This window comes from Macaca fascicularis, chromosome 14, assembly GCF_037993035.2.
Source record: "Macaca fascicularis isolate 582-1 chromosome 14, T2T-MFA8v1.1".
In the NCBI taxonomy this organism is placed as follows: domain Eukaryota; kingdom Metazoa; phylum Chordata; class Mammalia; order Primates; family Cercopithecidae; genus Macaca; species Macaca fascicularis.
In genome coordinates, this window is record NC_088388.1 from 12,881,716 (window position 1) to 12,901,916 (window position 20,201).

Here is a 20,201-nt window from a genome sequence, read left to right on the forward strand (position 1 = left end):
GCTCTACCTTGAAGTGTCCACTGCTGGGGTCACCCTGTTGGCTGCCATCCAAGTGGATGTGGTCATTTTGGTCCCTGCCCTGGCGTTCTAACCCCAGTGATGTGAAGGAAAAAGACCAGCAAAGAGAAGCAGCTCCACAAAACCTGTTTCAGTAGGTTATGTTTTTATTCTACATTATTGGTAAGACAGGGAACAGGGCCAAGACCTTCGCATTCCCCTGGGAAGGACAGTCAGGAGAATTAGATACATCTAAAGTGGGCAGAGGACGGAGGTCAGATCTTCCTGGGAGGTGGCTGGAAAGACCTGGGCTTAAGCCACGGGAGCCAGGCCGACCTGGTTGTTTGCCCTGTCGAAGACAGTGAAGTACTGGCGGATGAAGACATCACCCAGGATCCAAAGCTCTCCAGATTCGGTGGGGACGTCCATGCCCTGGAAGCCGCTGGTGCAGCTGCCCTGGCTCTGGAGAAAAGGAGAATAAAAGTGGAGTTGAGACGCCGATTCAGCAGTGACAGGCACTGGGTGATAAACATCCAGGGCGCCCATGTCCAGCTGCAAGGCACGTGCAAGGAGGAGCTTCCTGTCTCAGTGTCCAGGGACTCGGCTGTTCTTGGCCTGGAGTCGGCCTGTAGAAGCTGTCCACAGCACAATTGGTTTCTACGCATTACTGGACATTATCTGGCGTTTCTGGCAGGCACAGGAACCCTGACATCAGCATCAGAGCTAAGGCCTTGGGGAGAATTCAGCTGGTAGGAAGGAGTGTGAAAACTCAGCCCACACAGCCTTTTCTCATGATTATTCTGATCTCGACCAGGGGCAAACTGGAGAAGCTGTTAGCCTCTTGCCTCACTAAGTCACTGGGCTGTGACCTTGTCTGCACGTCACCTGGGGAGCTTTGAACTCCCGCAGCTCCATCCCATTGCTCAGGCCTTGCCCTCTCCTAATGTAATCAGAATCACTGGGGGAGCCCAGGCATCAGTGCTTCTTGTTGAGTAACATCAGTCCACTGGCAAAATCAGTTTTCCACCTGACGTTATAATAATAGAAGGGAGAGTTTTCCTGTGGCTCGTACAGCTAAAGATTTGCTACTTGGTAGAGATGGTAGGTTTGTCGGAAGCCCCAGCCTGTGGAAATGAGGATTTCCCTTTACCCAACCCTTGGTAGCTCAGTCTCACTTGGATGTGATGAGTCTCACTTGGTTAACCTAACCGCACTCTGAGGGTGGGGAAAGCTGCCATGTCTACATTTTGGAGGAGAAAACTGAGGCTGAGATGAGCTGTGGCTTGCTGAGAATCAATGGGCTGGTAATTCAGACCCAGGACTTGGACCCAGGGATCCAAATAGAATCCTCTTTTCCCTCCATTAACCTTTGCTTCTCTTGTTCCCTTAGGGGGCTGTATCCGAGTTCTTATTCCTGCGTTTGTTTTCAATCTGTTCCTTCCCTCCGGAGCTGTCTGGGGCAGATGTTCGTCTGCCTCTGCCTCTCGGCTTCAGCTCGTGGAAGCGCACTTTCCCTCTGCAGAGGGGACTCTGTGGCCACATTCTGTGTGAGCCCCTCTAGTGGATGGTTCAGAGCCCCCTCACCTGCAGGATGTAGGCACTGGGTGGCACAGGATACTGGATTCCATTGATGGTGAAGACGATGTCGGGCAGGCTGCTGATGGCTGAGCAGCTGACCACCATCTGGAAAGAGTGAGGTGAGAAAAGTTACAAGGGTTTTGGTCTCGTGTGCCTGGCACACCCACTATTTGAGTGTAGAACAGAGCCGTCGGGGCTGGACTCACCTCGCCGTCTGAGTTCTCGCTGGCTCCGATGTCGCTCTGGATGTTGGCAATGGGGCTGGTTGGGCCGGTCAGCAGAGAGGTGCCGGTGTCAACAATGGCCTGGCAGCCCTCAGCGCAGGCGATGGCCTCTCCGTTCATGGTGATGCTGAGGGCAAGAAGCAAGTGAAGGTTCCTGAGCCCTCAGGGGTACATCTCTCCAAGGAGGAACCAGGAGGTGACCCCAGACATTTCTTCCCCACCCATCCATTGGCCAGTGAGTGAAATTTCTGTTCCTCTCGTTTACACATTCATTCATCCTGCATTCATTTATGCAACAAATATTTTACAAGTGCCTACTCTCTGCCAGGCATGGGAAACGCAAAGCTAAACCAGACAGCCTCACAGTTCCAGGCTGCAGGGAGCTCCCGGCCTGGCTGGCAAGATAAGTTATGGTGGCAGAAGGGCAGGATGATAAGCCAGGCGTGCGGCAGGGAACAAAACAGGGTCCAGGGTGAGAGGCGGTGGAGGGAAGCAGCCAGGGGAGCAGACACCCAGGGATTCCAGGCAGGTGAAGAGAAAAGGAGGACATCAACAGGGGATGGTATGCGGGGAGGGACAGAGACCAGAGGGCTGGGGCAGGAGTTGGAGGAACTGGTGAAATGCTAGCATGGCTGGGCAGACATGAGGTGATCAATGTGTCCTGGTTTGCCTGGGATGGTCCCGGTTTTAGTACCGAAAGTCCTTGTCCTGGAGAATTGTTCACTCTTGAGAAATGACTTCACACAATTTCTTAGCCATTTTGCCCTACTTCTAGACTGAAAGTGACACATTTCTTCGAGTGGGAGGAGCATTGCTGGTTCCCAGGTCTGTTAAATTGAGATGTGTGGACAGGTGGTTGCCCAGCTTTCCCCAGGGATGCTGGTGGATTGTTCTGCCTCCGTGACTATTAGGACAGTGGCTATCTGACCCTTGCAGAGTCTCGGCTTCCCAGACAGCTCTTCCCTCCTCCGCCCGGGACGTGTCTTTCTAGGGTTTCTCTGGCTGGGCCAACTTCCGCCTTCCCCCTGGAGTGTGTTCCCCTGTGTCAGCTGTCCCTGGGGGGATTCTGGAAAGCTGGTTAGCTATGAATCCATAAGGAAATGGGATGTGGGGCCCAGGCCTGGATGCTGCCTGTCTGTGGCTGTCCCACCTGTCCACGGAGATCTGCCAGTAACCCTCGACAGAAACAGGAACCCAGTTCAGACTTCCAGTGTAGTAAGAAGAGTCAATGCCACCAAATATCACCACGCTGCCACTCTGGTCATCACTGTGGAAAGTGAGGGAAGAAGACATGAATTTCTCTGTTCGTTCATTTGTGTGAACATCTGCTGTTGGCTCCTCAGAGCTACCCTTGATTGGGCACTTGGCAGGCTGTCCTGGGGTGTGACAAATGTGGTTTCTTGTCGTCTTAGGCCAGGGCCCACGCAGTGGACACTGTCACTGTTATTTCCACTTACCATGAGGACACTGAGCCTGAGGGAGGTGAGGTCACCTGCCCAAGGTCACACAGCGGGGGAGTGGTGGAACTACGTTTGGAAGAACACGGGTCTTTTAGGTTGATGTGTGGTTTCCACTGTGGTACTCACTCTAGTTGCCATGGCGACCCCAGGGATGTGAATGGGTGACAGTGTCGGCTCTTAAGGACTTGATGGTGGAGATCTCTTGTTCTTAGCTGGGAGCAGTTTTGCCCCCAGGGGAATGTCTGGAGACATTTTGGATTGATTGGGTGGGGGTAGTGGATGCTACTGGCATCTAATGCTTAGAGGCTGGGGATGCTGCCAAATGTCCTACAATGCATGGGACAGTCCCTGGCAAGGACTTATGCTGGTCTGAAATGTTAATAATGCCCAGATTGAGAGACTCAGATCTAGCTGGGGAGAGACAACGGCCCCACGTGAAATATTTAAGTGCTCATAAAGGCAGATTATGTTTCAGAGCCACCTTGAACATCAACTGGCCAAGAGGAACACATGACAAAGAGCCTTCCTGTTGTAAATTGCAGGAGTCCTTGTTATTTCAATATTCATTTTCTAAATCTTTGCAGTTTCAGGGTAGATGCAGAACAAATGTAGATGGCAATAAGAAATCAGTCATCGGAGAACTGGCCATGTATAAAACATGACCCCCTCACTGAACCCACCCACCTTTGCTGTGAACGTCTCACAGTGTAATGCTATATAGCGAGGACCTAGATGTGTAGTTACGAACCGAGGAAACAAGTGAATGATGGCAAATCCTTTCAAAAGACGAGGACGTTCGTGAGTGTTAGAGGAACGTTGAGTGTCTTAAGAAAGTGGATGATGCCCTCAGATATTCTTGCGTAACACTCTACTCAGCCCAGATTGACATTTGATTTATTCTTTGTTCATTTGTTTGTTTGTTCATGTATTTCTTTGTTCATTCCTAGAATTAGCCCACGGTCACAAATGGAACCTAGGTTTTATTAAATCACAAAAGAAACTTGCTTTCATGATTTATAAATGTCATCATCCATGATATATCTTGATCAAATCTTTTCATTTTTGTGTTATGGAATTTTGTTCTGTTTTAAGTGTATTCAGTTTGTTTATTTATTTATTTATTTTCTGAGATGGAGTCTCGCTCTGTTGCCCAGACTGGAATGCAGTGGCACAATCTTGGCTCACTGCAACCTCCGCCTCCCAGGCTCAAGCGATTCTCCCTGCCTCAGCCTCCCGAGTAGCTGGGTGTACTGGTGCCTGCCACCACGCCTGGCTAATTTTTGTATTTTTTAGTAGAGACAGGGTTTTGCCATGTTGACCAGGCTGGTCTTGAACTCCTGACTTCAGGTGATCCTCATGTCTCAGACTCCCAAAGTGTTGGGATTACAAGCATGAACCACCGTGTCTGGCCAAGTGTATTCATTTCAGTGGCATCTTTGGGGGCCAAGGATGAGGGAACTGGCACTGAGGGGCAAATGGCTGAGGACATTTGAGTTGTGCACATCAAGGGGATAAAGATGCTGGTAAATGAGATGGAGTGCACATGGCCCGTCAGAGAGAGACTTGGCACTATCACTCTCCAAAGACACATTTCTCTAGCCTCAAAAATTGACTTTCCAAATCCCTTGCTTCCCAAGACCCTCTCCATCGCAGCCAGCCTTGAACAGCTGCTGCTGGGCCAGAACACTGTGACCTCTGGAGGGGGAGGTGGGAGGAGGCCCCTCTCCAACCAACTTACGCGCTCAGGTAGACAGAGAAGAGGTCCTGAGAAACCAGGCCCTGGTCCCAGATGTTGTCAAAGACGGGTGTGGCCCCGGACGAGGAAATGCTGGGGTAGGCCAGCCCCAGGATGCCGTCGAAGGGAGCATAATACAGGAAGGAGCCGGGTTCGGTCTCGCTCAAGCCGAAGATCTGATTGGTGTCCGAGATGCCTCCAACCTGGGTGGGGGAACCGAGATGATGTTCACCATCAGGTCATGTCCACTGAGCTCTGGGTGCCAGCCTCAGGCCCACAGCTGCCCTGGTTCATCCCATGCAGGACTTGGCTTCTAGGGCATCAGCCCAGAAGGAGGGGAGAGGGACTGTCTCCTGGAATGCTCGTTCCTCTGCTGGAGGTAACCATGGCAGCTGATCTGCAGATGGCCACGGTCTATGACTCAGTGTGAGATTTTGCTGGAGAACAGATTCACTGTATGTATGTGTTACCGATGAAGAAATGCAAAGCAGACCCCGGGCGAATCAGGGCCTTTGACCTCTGCCATGCCCCAAAAGTAGCAGAGAGGGCTTGTGGAGATTTGAGGACGTGGGGGGGCTGCAGGTTGGGAGAAGGAGGAAGAGGAGGAGGTGCCAGTTAGAATTGAGCCTTTACTGACTCTCCCCACCCTCCATAACATTCTGCTTGGGTGGAGCTGAGGCTGGCTTATGGCTCCCGGCAGCCCACCCTTTTACTCACTGCCACCCGAGCTAGCAACGTCTGTGACATCTCTGCTGCTTCTCCCCCAGCCCGTACCCCCAATCAGGTTACTTTTGTGATCACCGAGACTCATCGTGCTGGAATAAGCTGATTCTGGGGGTGCCTGATGGCGGGATGCAGCGGCAGCCTGCAGGCGCCCACCTGGACAGTGTCGTATCCGAGGATGCCTGTCATGCTGCCGGTGCCGTAGGTGATGGAGAGTGTCCCGCTGGTGGACTGGTAGGTGGAGGAATCCTGAGGGTTGAAGAGGTTGTGGTTGGCTGCAAGGGAAAGCGGTGATTGTCAGCCTCTGAGAGCTGGGTGAAGGTCACAGGCTGGGACGTCTTCCTGGGATGGGGTGCCCTAGCCCCAGGAAGGGCTCTGGAGGTGAGCAGTGACCTTTTCCCCTAGACCCTTGGACCCCAAGAGACCCCATGTTCTGTCCTGTCTCATTGAACTCCTGGGACCCTTCACTGATGGCAGGTACCCAGGCAACCCCAAGGGCCTACCGGGGACTCCCCAAGGCCAACATTGAGCTGAGCAGGCTGGTGGCTACCCAGTGACGAGCGCTTTCACCCCCCAGCCCGCGGCCAGTGCTCCCATTATGTGGATGATGACACAGGCACCCCATCTTAATTAAAACTCAGGTGAAAACATTAGAAGAGGAAGGAACCCGCAACACACATTGTTCATGACTTCCAAAGACAAGCTCTCTTTCATTAGCAACCAATGATTTTTCTTTTTTTTTTTAAAGGAGCTCAGCACTCACTTCTAGCTTGTCCGGGCCAGGCTTTGGAGCCATTTCCTCACACTGGACTCTTTCCTAGCGGGCTATTCTACAGCCCGTTGGCCCTGTCTTGCTTTGGGCCCCTACATTTCCTCTCCCAGGCTGTGGGTATTTTGGGGAGCTTCTCTCTTCCCCACAGACTGGAAAATCTTTGACCGCAGGGATCATATCACTCATCCCTTTACCCCGTGGAGCACCTGCGCCCAGTGCTTGGCACGTAGTAGGTGCTCAGTAAATGCCTGTCGAGTGGCTCCAGCAGGCTTGAGGTGGGAGCTGTCAGAAGCCCACGGGTGTCCAGGGTTCCCCAGGGTCAGCTGGTGCTGGGGAGCGAGAGTGGGGTGGGGCGGGCTGGGAACTTACTGCACGCGAGACTGGAGCAGTAGACTGAGGGCACCCACAGGTTGGAGGATCCGGTGTCAAAGATCACGGTGAAATCCTGGGCAGGGGTTCCGATGCCGATAGTGCCGAAGTACTCCACCTGCCGAGGCCGGGACAGGGCAGTTCATAGACTGGGGTCTCTCTGTCGGGGCCTCCCTAGGGGCTCTCTCTGGGTCACCTCCTCGGTTGCCCTCTCTACCTTTTCCTTCCTTCCTCACAGTTCTTGTCTTTCTCTTCCCAGCCACCGCCTTCATCCTTCTAAGCCCAGCCCTGGCGTCCCTTCCTCCTTGAAGTCTTCCCTGATTGCTCCCCCAGTTTACCCTCTGCTCCCTCCTAAGCACCACAAGCATCTAACAGTCTGCTGTTCCCTCTTCAGCCATTGTCTTGTCTGTCACAGTCTTCCCATCCTTACAGCACATGTTCTCAGAGGATGGGGGTGGAATCTTCTAGCACCGGGCAAGTGACAGCTTAAGTGCTTGTGCCTTAAATTGTTTTTCAGAAGCTAAGCAAGCCACCTAAAGATGGAAACATGGCTGGTTTTCTTATTTCTACATCTAGATGTGTGAGCAGTTTGCAAGAAAGGGCATTGCCAGTATTTTTCTTCTTCTTTTTTTTTTCTGAGGCAAGTCTTGCTCTGTTGTCCAGGCTGGAGTGCAGTGGCATGATCTCGGCTCACTGCAGCCTCCACCTCCTGGGTTCCAGTGATTCTCCTGCCTCAGCCTCCCAAGTAGCTGGGATGACAGGTGTGTGCCATCACACCCGGCTATTTTTTGTTTTTGTAGTAGTGACGGGGTTTCACCATGTTTCTAGGCTGATCTTGAACTCCTGACCTCAAGTGATCCACCCACCTCAGCCAACCAACCAGTATTTTTCTTCTGAGTGGCAGCATTTCCCCCGCTTGCCGGCTCTGTTCCCGCCACTCTGGTCTGCTTGCTGCTCCTTGGCGATGACTAGTCACTCCTGCCCCAGGGCCTTTGCATTGGCTATTCCTTGTGCTAGGAAATGTTTATTCTAGATCTTTCTTTGGTTGATCTTTTTTTCAAAAATCAATCATTCGGGTCTCTAGTCAAATGTCCCCTCTGCCAACAGTCCTTCTGTGACCACTTTATCTAAATTTGCTCCCTCTCGATCTTCTTTTTCCCCATAGTCCAATTAATTAATTTGTCTTGGCCCTCATCAGTACCTGAAATTATCTTTCATGCTTGTTTATCTGTCATCCCCTGTAGAATATAAGCTCCAGGAACTTTGCTTATTCACCATCGTTTTGGCAACTTGCACATAGAGAGGTGCCAATATTTGTTAAATATTTGTTAACTAAATAAATGCGCTAACTAAGCCTCTTACCAAGGGCCTGCCAGACCCCATGCTAAGCACTCCAGAAAACATGATTGCGTTAATTCCTGGCAACAACCTCTGTTGGTAGGTATTAGTGTTTTTGTTTTCCAGACCAAGAAACAGGCTCAGAGAATTTAAATGTCTTGGCCAAGGTCCTGTGACTTAGAGGCACTAGAACCCTCATTTGCAACAGGTCTGCTGGATGGTAGAGGCCAATCTCTGAACCACAGTCATCACTGCTCTGTGCCCTCTGCCCTGTGCCAGGCACAGAGGGGGCATACGATTTCTGTGGGAAGGCAGGGTGTTTGCTATCGGGTCTCAAATAATAAAGTCAGAGTGATCTTTCTGAAACTCGGATCTGATTTTGTCACCCCCTGTTTGAGATAAATCAGTGGCAGTTAGGATGGAGCCTCTCTCCGTCCACCCCTCGGCTCCTCGGGCCGCAGTCTGCAGCACCCTTCTTCCCTCCCTCTGGGCTCTCCTTCAAATGCCCTGTGCTCCCGCCTGCACAGGGTTCGGCACAAGTGATCAGGCTGTGCGGAGTTCTGTCTTCTCTTGGAAATTCCCGCTCTTCCTGCATGGCTCCGCAGAGGCTCCCTGCCCAAGTGGCAGAGTCTTGTAGTGTGACACCTTCACTCTGTGGTCCTCCTGCTGCCTGTTCTTTTCATTGGTTTGCAAGACTCCTTGATTACTGTCTTTGTCTCCTTGCCTATGACTTTGCTCACTGCTGTTTCCTCCTGAGCCCCACAGAGGCCCTGACATATAACGAGGCGCTCAGAAGAAGTGAACATTGCATGAACGAGTGAAGGAATGAATGAATGAACAAGAAGCAACAGCTCTGTGAACTTTCCTGCCTGCCCGGGGCCACTGACACCTAGGGGCAGACCCTGGGTCACTGCCTGGAGCCTCAGAGCCCTGGCCCGTCCTCCAAGACCCCAGGGAAACCCTCTTTCCTGCCGGCCAAGTCCTCAGAGCCGGCCCCGCCGCTTGCCCACACACTCACATCCAGGTAGTTCTCCAGGGGCTGTTCGTCTATCAGGGTGGGCGCCTCCGCCTGGGGGAAGTACTTGCTGGCTGGGTTGAGGTTGTGCTTCTTCAGGAAGTCCTTCAGCAGGCCATGCTCGGACAGGTTGCGCCTCAAGGACTTCTTTCTGACGAGGGGGACCCTGTGGTTTGGAGGAGGAAGAGGAATTAGGCAAGGATTCTGCTCACCGGGTTCTGTGGCAGCCCCAGAAGGGAAGGGAAGCTGGTCTAAGAGAGGAAGAAGGAAGGAAGGGAGACGCTCCCACTTCTGTGCAATAATGCAAAGAAGTTAAGTTGACTAGGGCTGGAGCTGGGAACCAGACTCAGGCTGGGCCTGAGTTTTAACCACGTCTGCAGAGCTGCCTCCCAAAGGGTGGAGAGAGAGGCAGAGAAGGGGGATGGAGACAGCCGAAGAGAGAGAGAGAAAAAAGGGAAGAAGGAAGACACAGGAGTAAAGAAGGGCGATGTGGGAGGCAGCCGTCTTCACACCCATGCCACTGGGACTCACTTGTAGATGATGCACTCAGAGAGCGCCACTAGACCCAGCAGCAGCAGCCACTTCATGGTTCTTCCCAGGTCCCAACTCCAGGGAGAAGCAAGACGGGAGGAAGGTGCAGAGCAGCAGCATGAGCTGCCCCTTATATACAACTTGGGTCGTGCCTTATTGGCCTCTTGGAAAGTCACCTGTTCCCCTGATCCCAAACAGAAAAGCTCCTGATAAGATTGTCGCTGCCCCGAGAACAGTTCTGAGACTGTTCCAGCGGAGGCACTTTCCATTGTAACCTTGCACCATTGTGGACAGGGGCGGGGGTGGGAGGTTGCCATGGGGGTTGACCCGCAGAGGGAGAGAGAAGCAATGGCCTGAAGGCTTAGTTTTTCTTTTCTTTTGCTTCCCCTTCCCCTTCCCCTTCCTTCCTTCCTTCCTTCCTTCCCTCCTCTGTCTCTCCCTCCCTCCCTTCTTTTCTTTCTTCCTTTCTTCCTCCCTCCCTCCCTCCCTCCCTCTCTCTCTTTCTTTCTTTTTCTTTCTTCTGATGGAGTTTTGTTCTGTCGCCCAGTCACAGGCTTATTTCTTTAGCATTGACAAGGGCCCACGTTAACATTTTACAAGCTGAGCATTTCCACAAAGTTGGTTACAAGTGCGTTTAGCACAGCATTGGACAGACAGATGGGAAGGAGCCCCAGGTGGCCTGATTTGTCCCTGTGGGGCACGCCGCTGGGGTTCTTAGAGAGCAGCTCCCCGACTCAGTGATAGGTGGTACTGCTTGTGGTCACTGCTTAGTCACAGCACACTGGGGGGTCGGTCATTTGGGACTCAGGACACAATTCCCCAGTTTAGTGTCATTGTGTGGGGTTGTTGGGCATGTGAGTAGCCTATGGAACTTCTAGCTTGCTTTTGGTGGCAACTGGGCTGAGTCTGGGAAGGGGATGTGCGCAGTACATGGGGGAGGAGGGAGAGAGCACCGGCAGAATGCTGCCTTCCCTTCCTGGAGGAGGCAAACTTGAGACTGGCCAGGTATTTCTTTGGAATCTGTGTCCCTCCCTTTCTGCACCTCTTCTCTTTCTTTTGCTCCCTTCCCACCCTCTCCACCTTTGAGATCCCACCTGGGTGTGATTTCTCCAGGTTCTCCAGGCTTATAACTGGGCTGAAATCAGCTACAATGGAGCAAAGCAATCTGGGCAAAGAATTCATACTCGTGGGTGAGTGACTTAGAAAGAGGATGCTTAGCTGGGTGCCGTGGCTCGCGCTTATAATGCCAGTATTTTGGGAGGCTGAGGCAGGTGAATCACCAGAGGTCAGGAGTTCAAAACCTGCCTGGCCAACATAGCGAAACCCCATCTCTACTAAAAGTAGAAAAGTTAGCTGGGCATGGTGGTGGGTGCCTGTAATGCCAGCTACTCGAGAGGCTGAGGCAGGAGAATCGCTTGAACCCAGCAGACAGAGGTTGTGAGAGGTGAAGCTGGCTGGACTTCTGAGTCGGGTGGGGACTTGGAGAACTTTTGTGTCTAGCTAAAGGATTGTGAATGCACCAATCAGCACTCTGTGCCTAGCTAAAGGTTTGTAAATGCTCCAGTCAGCACTGTGTGTCTAGCTAATGGGGTGGAGAGTTGGAGAACTTTTGTATCTAGCTAATGGATTGTAAATGCACCAATCTGCTCTCTGTAAAATGGACCAATCAGCAGGATGTGAGTGGGGCCAAGTAAGGGAATAAAAGCAGACCACCGGAGCCAGCAGCGGCAACCCGCTGGGGTCCCCTTCCAGGCTGTGGAGGCTTTGCTGTTTCGCTCTTTGCAATAAATCTTGCTGCTGCTCACTCTCTGTGTCTGCACTACCTTCATGAGCTGTAACACTCACTGCGAAGGTCTGCGGCTTCACTCCTGAAGCCAGTGAGATCAGGAACCCACCGGGAGGAAGGAACAACTCTGGACGCCACCTTTAAGAGCTGTTACACTCACCGAGAAGGTCTGCAGCTTCACTGCTGAAGCCAGTGATACCACGAACCCACCGGAAGGAAGAAACTCCGGACACATCTGAACATGTGAAGGAACAAACTCCGGACTCACCATATTTAAGAACTGTAACACTCACCATGAGGGTCCGCGGTTTTATTCTTGAATTCAGCGAGAGCAAGAACCCACCTGAAGGAACCAATTCCGGACACAGTGCAGTGAGCGGAGATCCTGCCACTGCACTCCAGCCTGGGCGACAGAGCTAGACTCCGTCTCAAAAAAACAAACAAACAAACAAACAAACAACACCAACAACAAAAAAGAGAATGCTTACCAACGCAATGGATCCTCCACTTTGTGAGCTTTTATATAGTGGACAAAGTAGAGTGAAAACTCTGATGCATAAATTACTGGGGAAGAGGACAGGGGAGGTGGTAGGTCACCAGGTAGATAGGAAGCCCTGTCTCAGGGTCTTGTTCCGAAATCACATCCCCTGGGGCATCCTCAGACTGTCCAGCCATGAGAGCCACAGGTTCTATAAAATCTCCAAGTTACCCCTAGTGCCTCCAGGTAAGTATTCAGAAGTGGGCAGTGTGGATAAGTTCAGGGACAGTGGTGGTTAGTAGGAAACACGTGGACATTTCAGACTTCCCTGTTAGTTGACATGTTTGTGCCCCAAATGTGAATCCTGGGCTCATTATTTTTTCTTTTGTTTGTTTGTTTGTTTGTTTTTTAATTGAGACGGAGTCTCGCTCTGTCGCCCAGGCTGGAGTGCAGTGGCCTGATCTCAGCTCACTGCAAGCTCCGCCTCCCAGGTTCACGCCATTCTCCTGCCTCAGCCTCCCGAGTAGCTGGGACTACAGGCGCCCGCCACCTCGCCCGGCTAGTTTTTTGTATTTTTTTTTAGTAGACACAGGGTTTCGCCGTGTTAGCCAGGATGGTCTCGATCTCCTGACCTCGTGATCCCCCTGTCTCGGCCTCCCAAAGTGCTGGGATTACAGGCTTGAGCCACCGCGCCTGGCCGTTTGTTTGTTTTTTTAACTGTCAATCTCTCTCCAGTATGACTAGCCCTTGTATTTCCCACGTTCACGTCTTCTGGTGCCTGCTTCTCTTCCTCTCTCTTTCCTCCCTCTCAAGCCTCTCTCTCTCTCTCTTTTTTTTTTTTTTTTTTGTGAGACAGGGTCTTATTCTGTCGCTCAGGGTGGAATGTAGTGGGATGGTCATGGCTTACTGCAGCCTCAACCTCCCACGCTTAAACAGTCCTCTGGCCTCAGGCTCCAAGTAGCTGGGACTAAGGGTATGAGCCACCACACCCAGCTAACTTGTATTTTCTGTAGAGACAGGGCTTCACTATGTGACCCAGGCTGGTTTCCATCTGCTTGGGTCAAGTGATCCACCTGCCTCAGCCTCTCAAAGTGCTGGGATTACAGTGAACCACAGTGCACCTGGCCCTCTCTCTCTTAATGGAAACATAGTATTTTACATATTTTTTGGGTACCTGTGATATTCTGTTACATGCATAGAAAGAGTAATGATCAAGTCAGGGTATTTGGAGTATCCATCACCTTAAGTATGGGTTGATCCTGGCACTCATATGAAGAACTTGATGGTCCTGACGATGCCTGCCTAAGTTTTGGGGGCACCAGATGGAATCCCTTCACTCAAGGCTGCCACCAGATGGAAGGGAGGGAGTTTGGAGCCCAAGGATGGGTGCTGGTTTTGGGGGCACAGCTTGTCTTGGGCCCACATGGGAATTTTGAGCAGAGGAGAAGTATATTTGGGAAGTAGAAGGAAGATTCCCCAGGCAGAAACCTGCAAGCACCTTAACACATTCATTTGTATGCCTGATTGTGCACTCACTGTGTATCGTGCAGGGATGCTCTAGCTGCTGGGGGTACATCCCTGAGCATGGTAGGAATAGGCCATGTCTTTGGTGCGTTTGTGATCAGTTCAAGGGAAAGCTGGTGTGGAAGGGGCTCTTTCTTTCCACCTGGATGGATATTTGGATCGCATTGAGGGGAAGCTCTCTGATAGATGAAGATGTTAATGTTTCTCCACATTGGAGATTTTAGCACCCTGAGGGATGCTGGTATGCTTGCTGCCACCAATTCAGGGGTATGGCAGAGAGACTCTAGGATGGCCTCAATTATTCATGCTGCTGGTGTTCACACCCCTGTGTAATCCCCTCCCCTTTTGTGTAGGCAGGACTTCCTTCTAACCAACAGGATACAGCAAAGTAGATGGGACGTTGCTTCTGCGATTACGTTATACAGGCTCATAGCTTATGTCTTGCTAGCACACTCTCTGTATAGACTCTTCCCCTTGCTGGCTCTGAGAAAGAAAGCTGCCCTATAAAGAGGCCCAAGGGGAAGGAACCAAGGGTGGCCTCCAGCCAACAGCCAGCAAGGAAGTCAGGCCTTCAGTGTGACAATTTGTAAGTAACTGAATCCTGCCAGCAACCATGTGAGCATGGAAGCAGATCCTTCTCCAGTCGAGCCTCAGATGAGACCACAGACCAGGCTGACATCCCTGACTGACAGAGGCCTCTGTTGAATGGAGCCTGGATTCCTGAGCCACAGAAACTGTGAGATAGTCAATGTGAGTTGTTGTAAGTCATGAAATGTGTGTTAAGTTGTCATCAGTGTCTTCAGCAATAGAAAACAGGACTGGAAACCTCATTGAAATCTACAGAAAGATCCACCTGGCTGCCTCTTGCTCTTCTGTGTTTTGAGACCTTTTCAGTGCTCTGCTAGGTGGTTTTCTGCTCAGGCAATGTGAGTGATCTGAAATGGGGAAAGGTGACATTGTTGGTCAGGTCATCTGTAAACCTCCTCAACATAGCAGTGCTTATATTTCTGTGGCTCTTTGTGCTTTTCTGAATGCTTTGAATTATTTTTAAAAAGAATTATTATGCGATTACCCCCAGTTTTTCCCAACTGACATAGCTCAGAGGGGTTAAGTGATCAGTGCAGGTTCACATAACCAAGTAATGACACAGGTGGGAGCTGAACCTGGGTCTCAGGGGACTCTGGTCCCTGACCAGACTGTGTGACCATGTACATCCACCCGGTTTCTGTTCATGGGTTAGTGTGTGACATGTACATTCCATGATGGCTGCAGCCTCCATCCCAGGAGCACTTGGAGAAGCCATTCCACTCAGCCCCTGTTACCAGAGGAACCCTTGGGATGGAAAAGGGAATCCTGATTCTGCCATCACATGCTCCCATGAGATCTGATTGTCAGCCAGGGCTGATCCGTGGCTGCCAGCAAGGAAGCCACATCATCTCATTGTACCAGACTGGCCCAGCAGAAAGATTAGATAACAATGTTTATTTTGCCATTAGCCCTGCCTGGTCCTCAGTATGGTAGTGCCTGGCTTTCAGGGGCACTGGTTGCAGTGTCTCTGATGCAGGGTAGCCCCTGCCAAGGGCCCAGGTGTTCAGAAATGTTCCATGAACGAATCAAATCAAGCAATGCAATGAGATCTAAGGAACTCAATTATGGCAAGCCTGAGACGGAGCACTTAAGCAAGATAAGTGTTATCGAGCTGGTCTGATAAGCATTGTGGTGGCTGGTCCCCTAGCAGCTTTCAATCAAGGTCTCACCCCAGGGACATGATCTTCCAACAACAACGAGAACAATGTGTTTTCCACTCCCCAGTCCCAGAGCTGGGCTGTTTCTCCAAAGATGCAAGCAGGTTTTTAAAGTTAAATTTATGATAACATTTTTGGCTCAACTATAGAAGTAATACATGATCATTTTAGATTATTCATAGGTAAAGAAAAATTGTGGAATGACTTATAACCCCGCTACCCAGCGCTAACGACCGTTAGCATAGTAAATTAATATATTGGTTTACTTGCAAATATAGCACCACAAGATATGGCACATGTTGCTTTGCAACCAACCCGTTTTGATGAGCTCAGCTCACATCTGCTGTGCTACTTTCTCTGTAACCTGAACCTGCTTTTAAAAGAAATACCATGGTCCTGTATTTTGCAAGTAATTTTTTAGAAATCTACGTTATCATTTTTAAACCTTTCTTGAAATACAATATGCACACAGAAAGGTGCATATCATAAGAAACAGCTTGATGAATTTTCACAAACCAAGCACACACATGTAACCACAACCCAGACCCAGCAAAAGAGCATGTCAGGTACCTCCGGACTGCACCCCAGGCTCTTCCCAGTCACTACCCCAGTGCCAAACCAAGCATATCACTACTCTAATATCCAAACAGCAAATATACATTTCACCTGTTTTTGTACTTTTGATAAGCAGTACCACATAACAAGCACTTTATTTGCATTGAGCTTCTTTGCTCAAAATCATGTTTAGTTGAGGCATCCGCGACTGGTGTCGTGTGGAGTTGTTACTCAGTCCTGTTCATTGCTATGTATTATTCCACTGCATCAATATACCCTTTACTTATCTCTTTTTCAGTTCCTAGGCATTTGGGTAGCTTCCAGTGTGGGGTTCTTAGGAACAGTGCTCTATGAATATTCTCTTATAATATACATCTTCGTTCTTTTCCTCTTATTTATTTATTAAAAACAATGGAAATGAAGTCTTTCTATGTTGCTCAGGCTGGTCTTGAACTCTTGGACTCAAGCCGTCCTCCCACCTTGGCCTTTCCAAGTGCTGGGGTTACACCATGAGCTACTGGGCCTGGCTCCTTTCTTTTTAATTCAAATGTAATAATTGTCCATATTTATGGGTACATAGGGGTGTTACCGTACATATAATGTTTAGTGATCAGATCAGAGTAATTAGCATATTTATCGTCTTGAACATTGATCATTCTTTTGCTTTTTTTGGAGACAGAATCTCGCTCCGTTGCCCAGGCTGAAGTGCAATGGCGCCATCTCGGCTCACTGCAACCTCTGCCTCCCAGGTTCAGGAGATTCTCCTGTCTCAGCCTCCCAAGTAGCTGGGAATTACAGACATGTGTCACCACGCCCGACTAATTTTGTATTTTTAGTACAGATGAGGTTTCACCATGTTGACCTGGCTGGTCTCAAACTCCTCATCTCAGGTGATTCACCTGCCTCAGCCTCCCAAAGTGCTGGGATTACAGGCATGCGCCACTGAGCCCGGCCAGCATATGCATTTTTAGTTTTTGTGGGGAAAAGAAAGAGATCAGCCTGTTACTGTGTCTATATAGAAAGAAGTAGATATAAGAGACTCCATTTTGTTCTGTATTTGAGATGCTGTTAATCTGTGACCCTACCCCCAACCTTGTCCTTGCAAGAGACATGTGCTGTGGTGACTCAAGGTTTAATGGATTTTGGGCTGTGCAGGATGTGTCTTTGTTAAACAAGTGCCAGAAGGCAGCTTGCTGGTTAAAAGTCATCACCATTCCCTTAATTTCAACTACCCAGGGACACGTACAAGGCCAAAGGTCGCAGGGACCTCTGCCTAGGAAAGCTAGGTATTGTCCAAGGTTTCTCCCCATGTGATAGGCTGAAACAATGCTGCTCAAAGGTTTATGGAGATGTTTGCATATGCATCTCAAGGCACAGCATTTTCCTTTAAACTTATTCATGTCACAGAGATTTTTGTTCATATGTCTTACTGCTGATTTCCTCCCTACCATGATCCTATTGTCCAGCCACTCCCTTATCTTTAAGATGGTAAAGATAATTATCAGTAAATATTAAGGGAACTCAGAGACTGGTGCTGGCGTGGGTCCTCTGTAAGCTGAGCGCCGGTTCCCTGGGCCCACTTTTTCTTTCTCTGTACTTTGTCTCTGTGTCTCATTTCTTTTCTGAAGTCTCTCGTTCCACCTAACGAGAAACACCCACAGGTGTGGAGGGGCAGGCCACCCCTTCAAGTTTTGACAGAAACAGCCACATCATGCTCCTTAGGGTGGTGCCAATTTACACTTCCACCAGCAATGTGTGGAGTGATCATTTGGGACAGGTGAGGATGGATGGGGCAGGAGACCTGTGAGATTAAAATAACACTCCTGGACGAGTGTGAATGAATAGAACAGAAGGAGCTGTGCTTAGACCCCCAAGGCCTTAGAGGAAGATGCATGAAGCAGAGACCTGAGACTGCAGCAAAGGCTTGTGAATTCATCGTCTCTTGTGCAGCAACATAGGGAGGATCCCTTCAGATATGTTGGCACCGGGCTTTCCGGTCAAATGATCTGTCTAATGAGGAAGCTCTTTAGATGCTGGCTGGGTTCGGGAATCCCAGGGTGGGAATGAAAGAGGTGCTGGGAGAGAGAGGCTGAGCTGCAGCTGTTGGGGTTGAGATGGGGGAGGAAGAAAGGATGGGGCCAGGCGCAGGAGAACAGATAGCATCCAGGAGGCCTACCCGTATCCCTGGAGCTTAGCACACTGCCTAGCTTCAAAGTAGCTACGTGGGAAATGTCAGAAAAACAAATCCAGCAAAGGAGCCAGGACAGGGTGAAATTCCTTCCCAGAAACTTGAGATATCCACCTGCTTATCCCATGACAAAATGTGAGGAGGATGGAATGTTGGTGGGGGTGGGAGCTGACCCCCCTGTTGTCATTCACGTGGCCTTCCTCAAACCCTATCCACATCTCATACTCTCATCCGATCTGAGTTGTTTCCTTTTAAAACATCGTCGCTAATCACTCATTCAGCAACAATTTAGGGACCACCTACTATGTGCCAAGCCCTGTTCTTTCTGCTCAGGCTTCAACCCTAAATACGATAACCATCCCTGCCCTTGTGAATCTGAAACACTTAAATGTGTCGTTACAAGTCGTGCCAAGTACCATGAGGGATAAGGTGGGCCCAGGCTCTATGGGAGAGTGGTCAGGGAGGGCTGATCACTTTTACAGGGAAGTGACTTTTTTTTTTAAGGTGGGTTTCACTCTTTTTGCCCAGGCTGGAATACAATGGCGTGATCTCAGCTCACTGCAACGTCTGCCTCCTGGGTTCAAGCGATTCTCCTGCCTCAGCCTCCCGAGTAGCTGGGATTACAGGTGCCCGCCACCACGCCAAGCTAATTTTTTGTATTTTTAGTAGAGATGGGATTTCACCATGTTGGCCAGGCTGGTCTCCAATTCCTGACCTCAGTTCATCTGCCCACCTCGGCCTCCCAGAGTGCTGGGATTATATGTGTGAGCCACCGCACCTGGTTGGGAAGTGACATTTAAGCCACGTCTGCAGATGCTAGGTGTTAGCAAGGCAAGAAAGAGGGAAAGGCAACCCAGGCAAAGGAAACAGCATGTGCAAAGTCTGGAGGTGGGAAAGCACTTGGGTTATCGTGGCCATGGGAGCCAGGGTGGAGGGAGCTCAGGGCAGTGGGATCAGAGTGAGGAAGGGAAGGTTTTGAGGGAAAGGAGCACACAGGACCTGGAACTATGCCAAAGATTTGCTGTTTTGTTCCAAAGGCAATGGCAAGAAGGCATTAAGGGTTTTAAGCAAGGAAGGGATGAGACGAAATGTATGTTTCATAAAGTTGACTCAGCTATGGAAAGTGGGCTTGGGAGGGTGAGAGTGACCCCGGGGAGACTGGGCGTTGGAGATCATCCCTGGCCCTCCTACAGCCCAGCTCCAGCCTCTGGCCCTGCCTTCAGCAGACAGCCTGGGTTGGCTGTTACCAGAAGCAGGAGCTATGGAAATTTTCCCAGTGTGCATGCTGAGAGGCCCAGGGCTGTAATAGACTTCCTAGCAAGAGAGAGTCTGAGATCAAGCTGAGCTGAGTTAAAATGAAACAGATCACTTTGCAGCAGGACTTATCAGAGCCTTTGATTGGGAACTGTAGCTGGTGAGCCCTGGGGAAGGGCCTGGAACGTAGTGTGTTCTGTACTTATTTAGAAACTATGTTTTCCATTGTACGTTTTGCTACCAAGCTCAGTCTGAGAAACTGCTCCATTTCCTCTTTACCTTTCTAGGGCATATATGCTACTGAGCGTGCTTAATTCTCTGTCTCACAGCCTCTGCTCAGGGAAGTGGAACACCATTCTGTTTGTTACAGACGGGGAAACAGATGTGTTCAGGGTCTTGTGCCTGGGACCTTGCGGGAGATTGACAGTGAGTCTTGGTCAGCCAGCGAATCACAGGGGCGTCCTGGAAGATTGTGGGGTGTCAGCTTCTTCCACTTCTCCTGTCCATGTCTTGCAGACAACACTGCCCTGTCCTGTCTACTTAGGGACATCGCCATTAGTGTCCACCTCTCCTGTCTCTCCTGATTGCTTTCTTTTCCTCATGATCTTTGTCTCCTTTTTTTTGAGCTGCAGTCTCACTCTGTTGCCCAGGCTAGAGTGCAATGGTGCGATCTCAGCTCACTGCAACCTCCACCTTCCCGGTTCAAGCGATTCTCCTGCCTCAGCCTCCCGAGTAGCTGGGATTCCAGGCACGCACCACCACGCCCAGCTAATTTTTGCATTTTGAGTAGAGACGGGATTTCACCATGTTGGCCAGGCTGGTCTCAAACTTGTGACCTGTCTGTCTCAGCCTCCCAAAGTGCTGGGATTACAGGTATGAGCCACTGCTCCCAGCCTTGTCATAATCTCTTACTGGTTTTGGCAGAAGTA

At 50.3% G+C, this 20,201-nt stretch overlaps 1 protein-coding gene across 1 annotated transcript; it reads right to left on the reverse strand.

Moving 5' to 3' along the window:
- Positions 1-144: 144 nt before the first annotated feature.
- LOC135966999 (pepsin A-1) lies at positions 145-9,798 on the reverse strand. The gene is made up of 9 exons (XM_065528110.2): positions 9,743-9,798; positions 9,215-9,377; positions 6,859-6,976; positions 5,874-5,992; positions 4,998-5,197; positions 2,950-3,066; positions 1,782-1,926; positions 1,582-1,680; positions 145-459 (listed from the first exon to the last, which is right to left on the reverse strand). The coding sequence occupies exons 1-9, from the start codon at positions 9,796-9,798 to the stop codon at positions 310-312; spliced, it is 1,167 nt and encodes a 388-aa protein (XP_065384182.1). The 3' UTR covers positions 145-309.
- Between the last annotated feature and the right edge of the window lie 10,403 nt (positions 9,799-20,201).

Coding starts and splice junctions, on each gene's coding strand:
- LOC135966999 (XM_065528110.2), bottom strand. CDS start 9,798: ATGAAGTGGCTGCTGCTGCTGGGTCTAGTGGCGCTCTCTGAGTGCATC. Junction 5,993..6,858: donor CTGCTCCAGTCTCGCGTGCA/GTAAGTTCCCAG, acceptor TTTCCCTTGCAG/CCAACCACAACCTCTTCAAC. Junction 5,198..5,873: donor TCGGATACGACACTGTCCAG/GTGGGCGCCTGC, acceptor TCCCCCACCCAG/GTTGGAGGCATCTCGGACAC.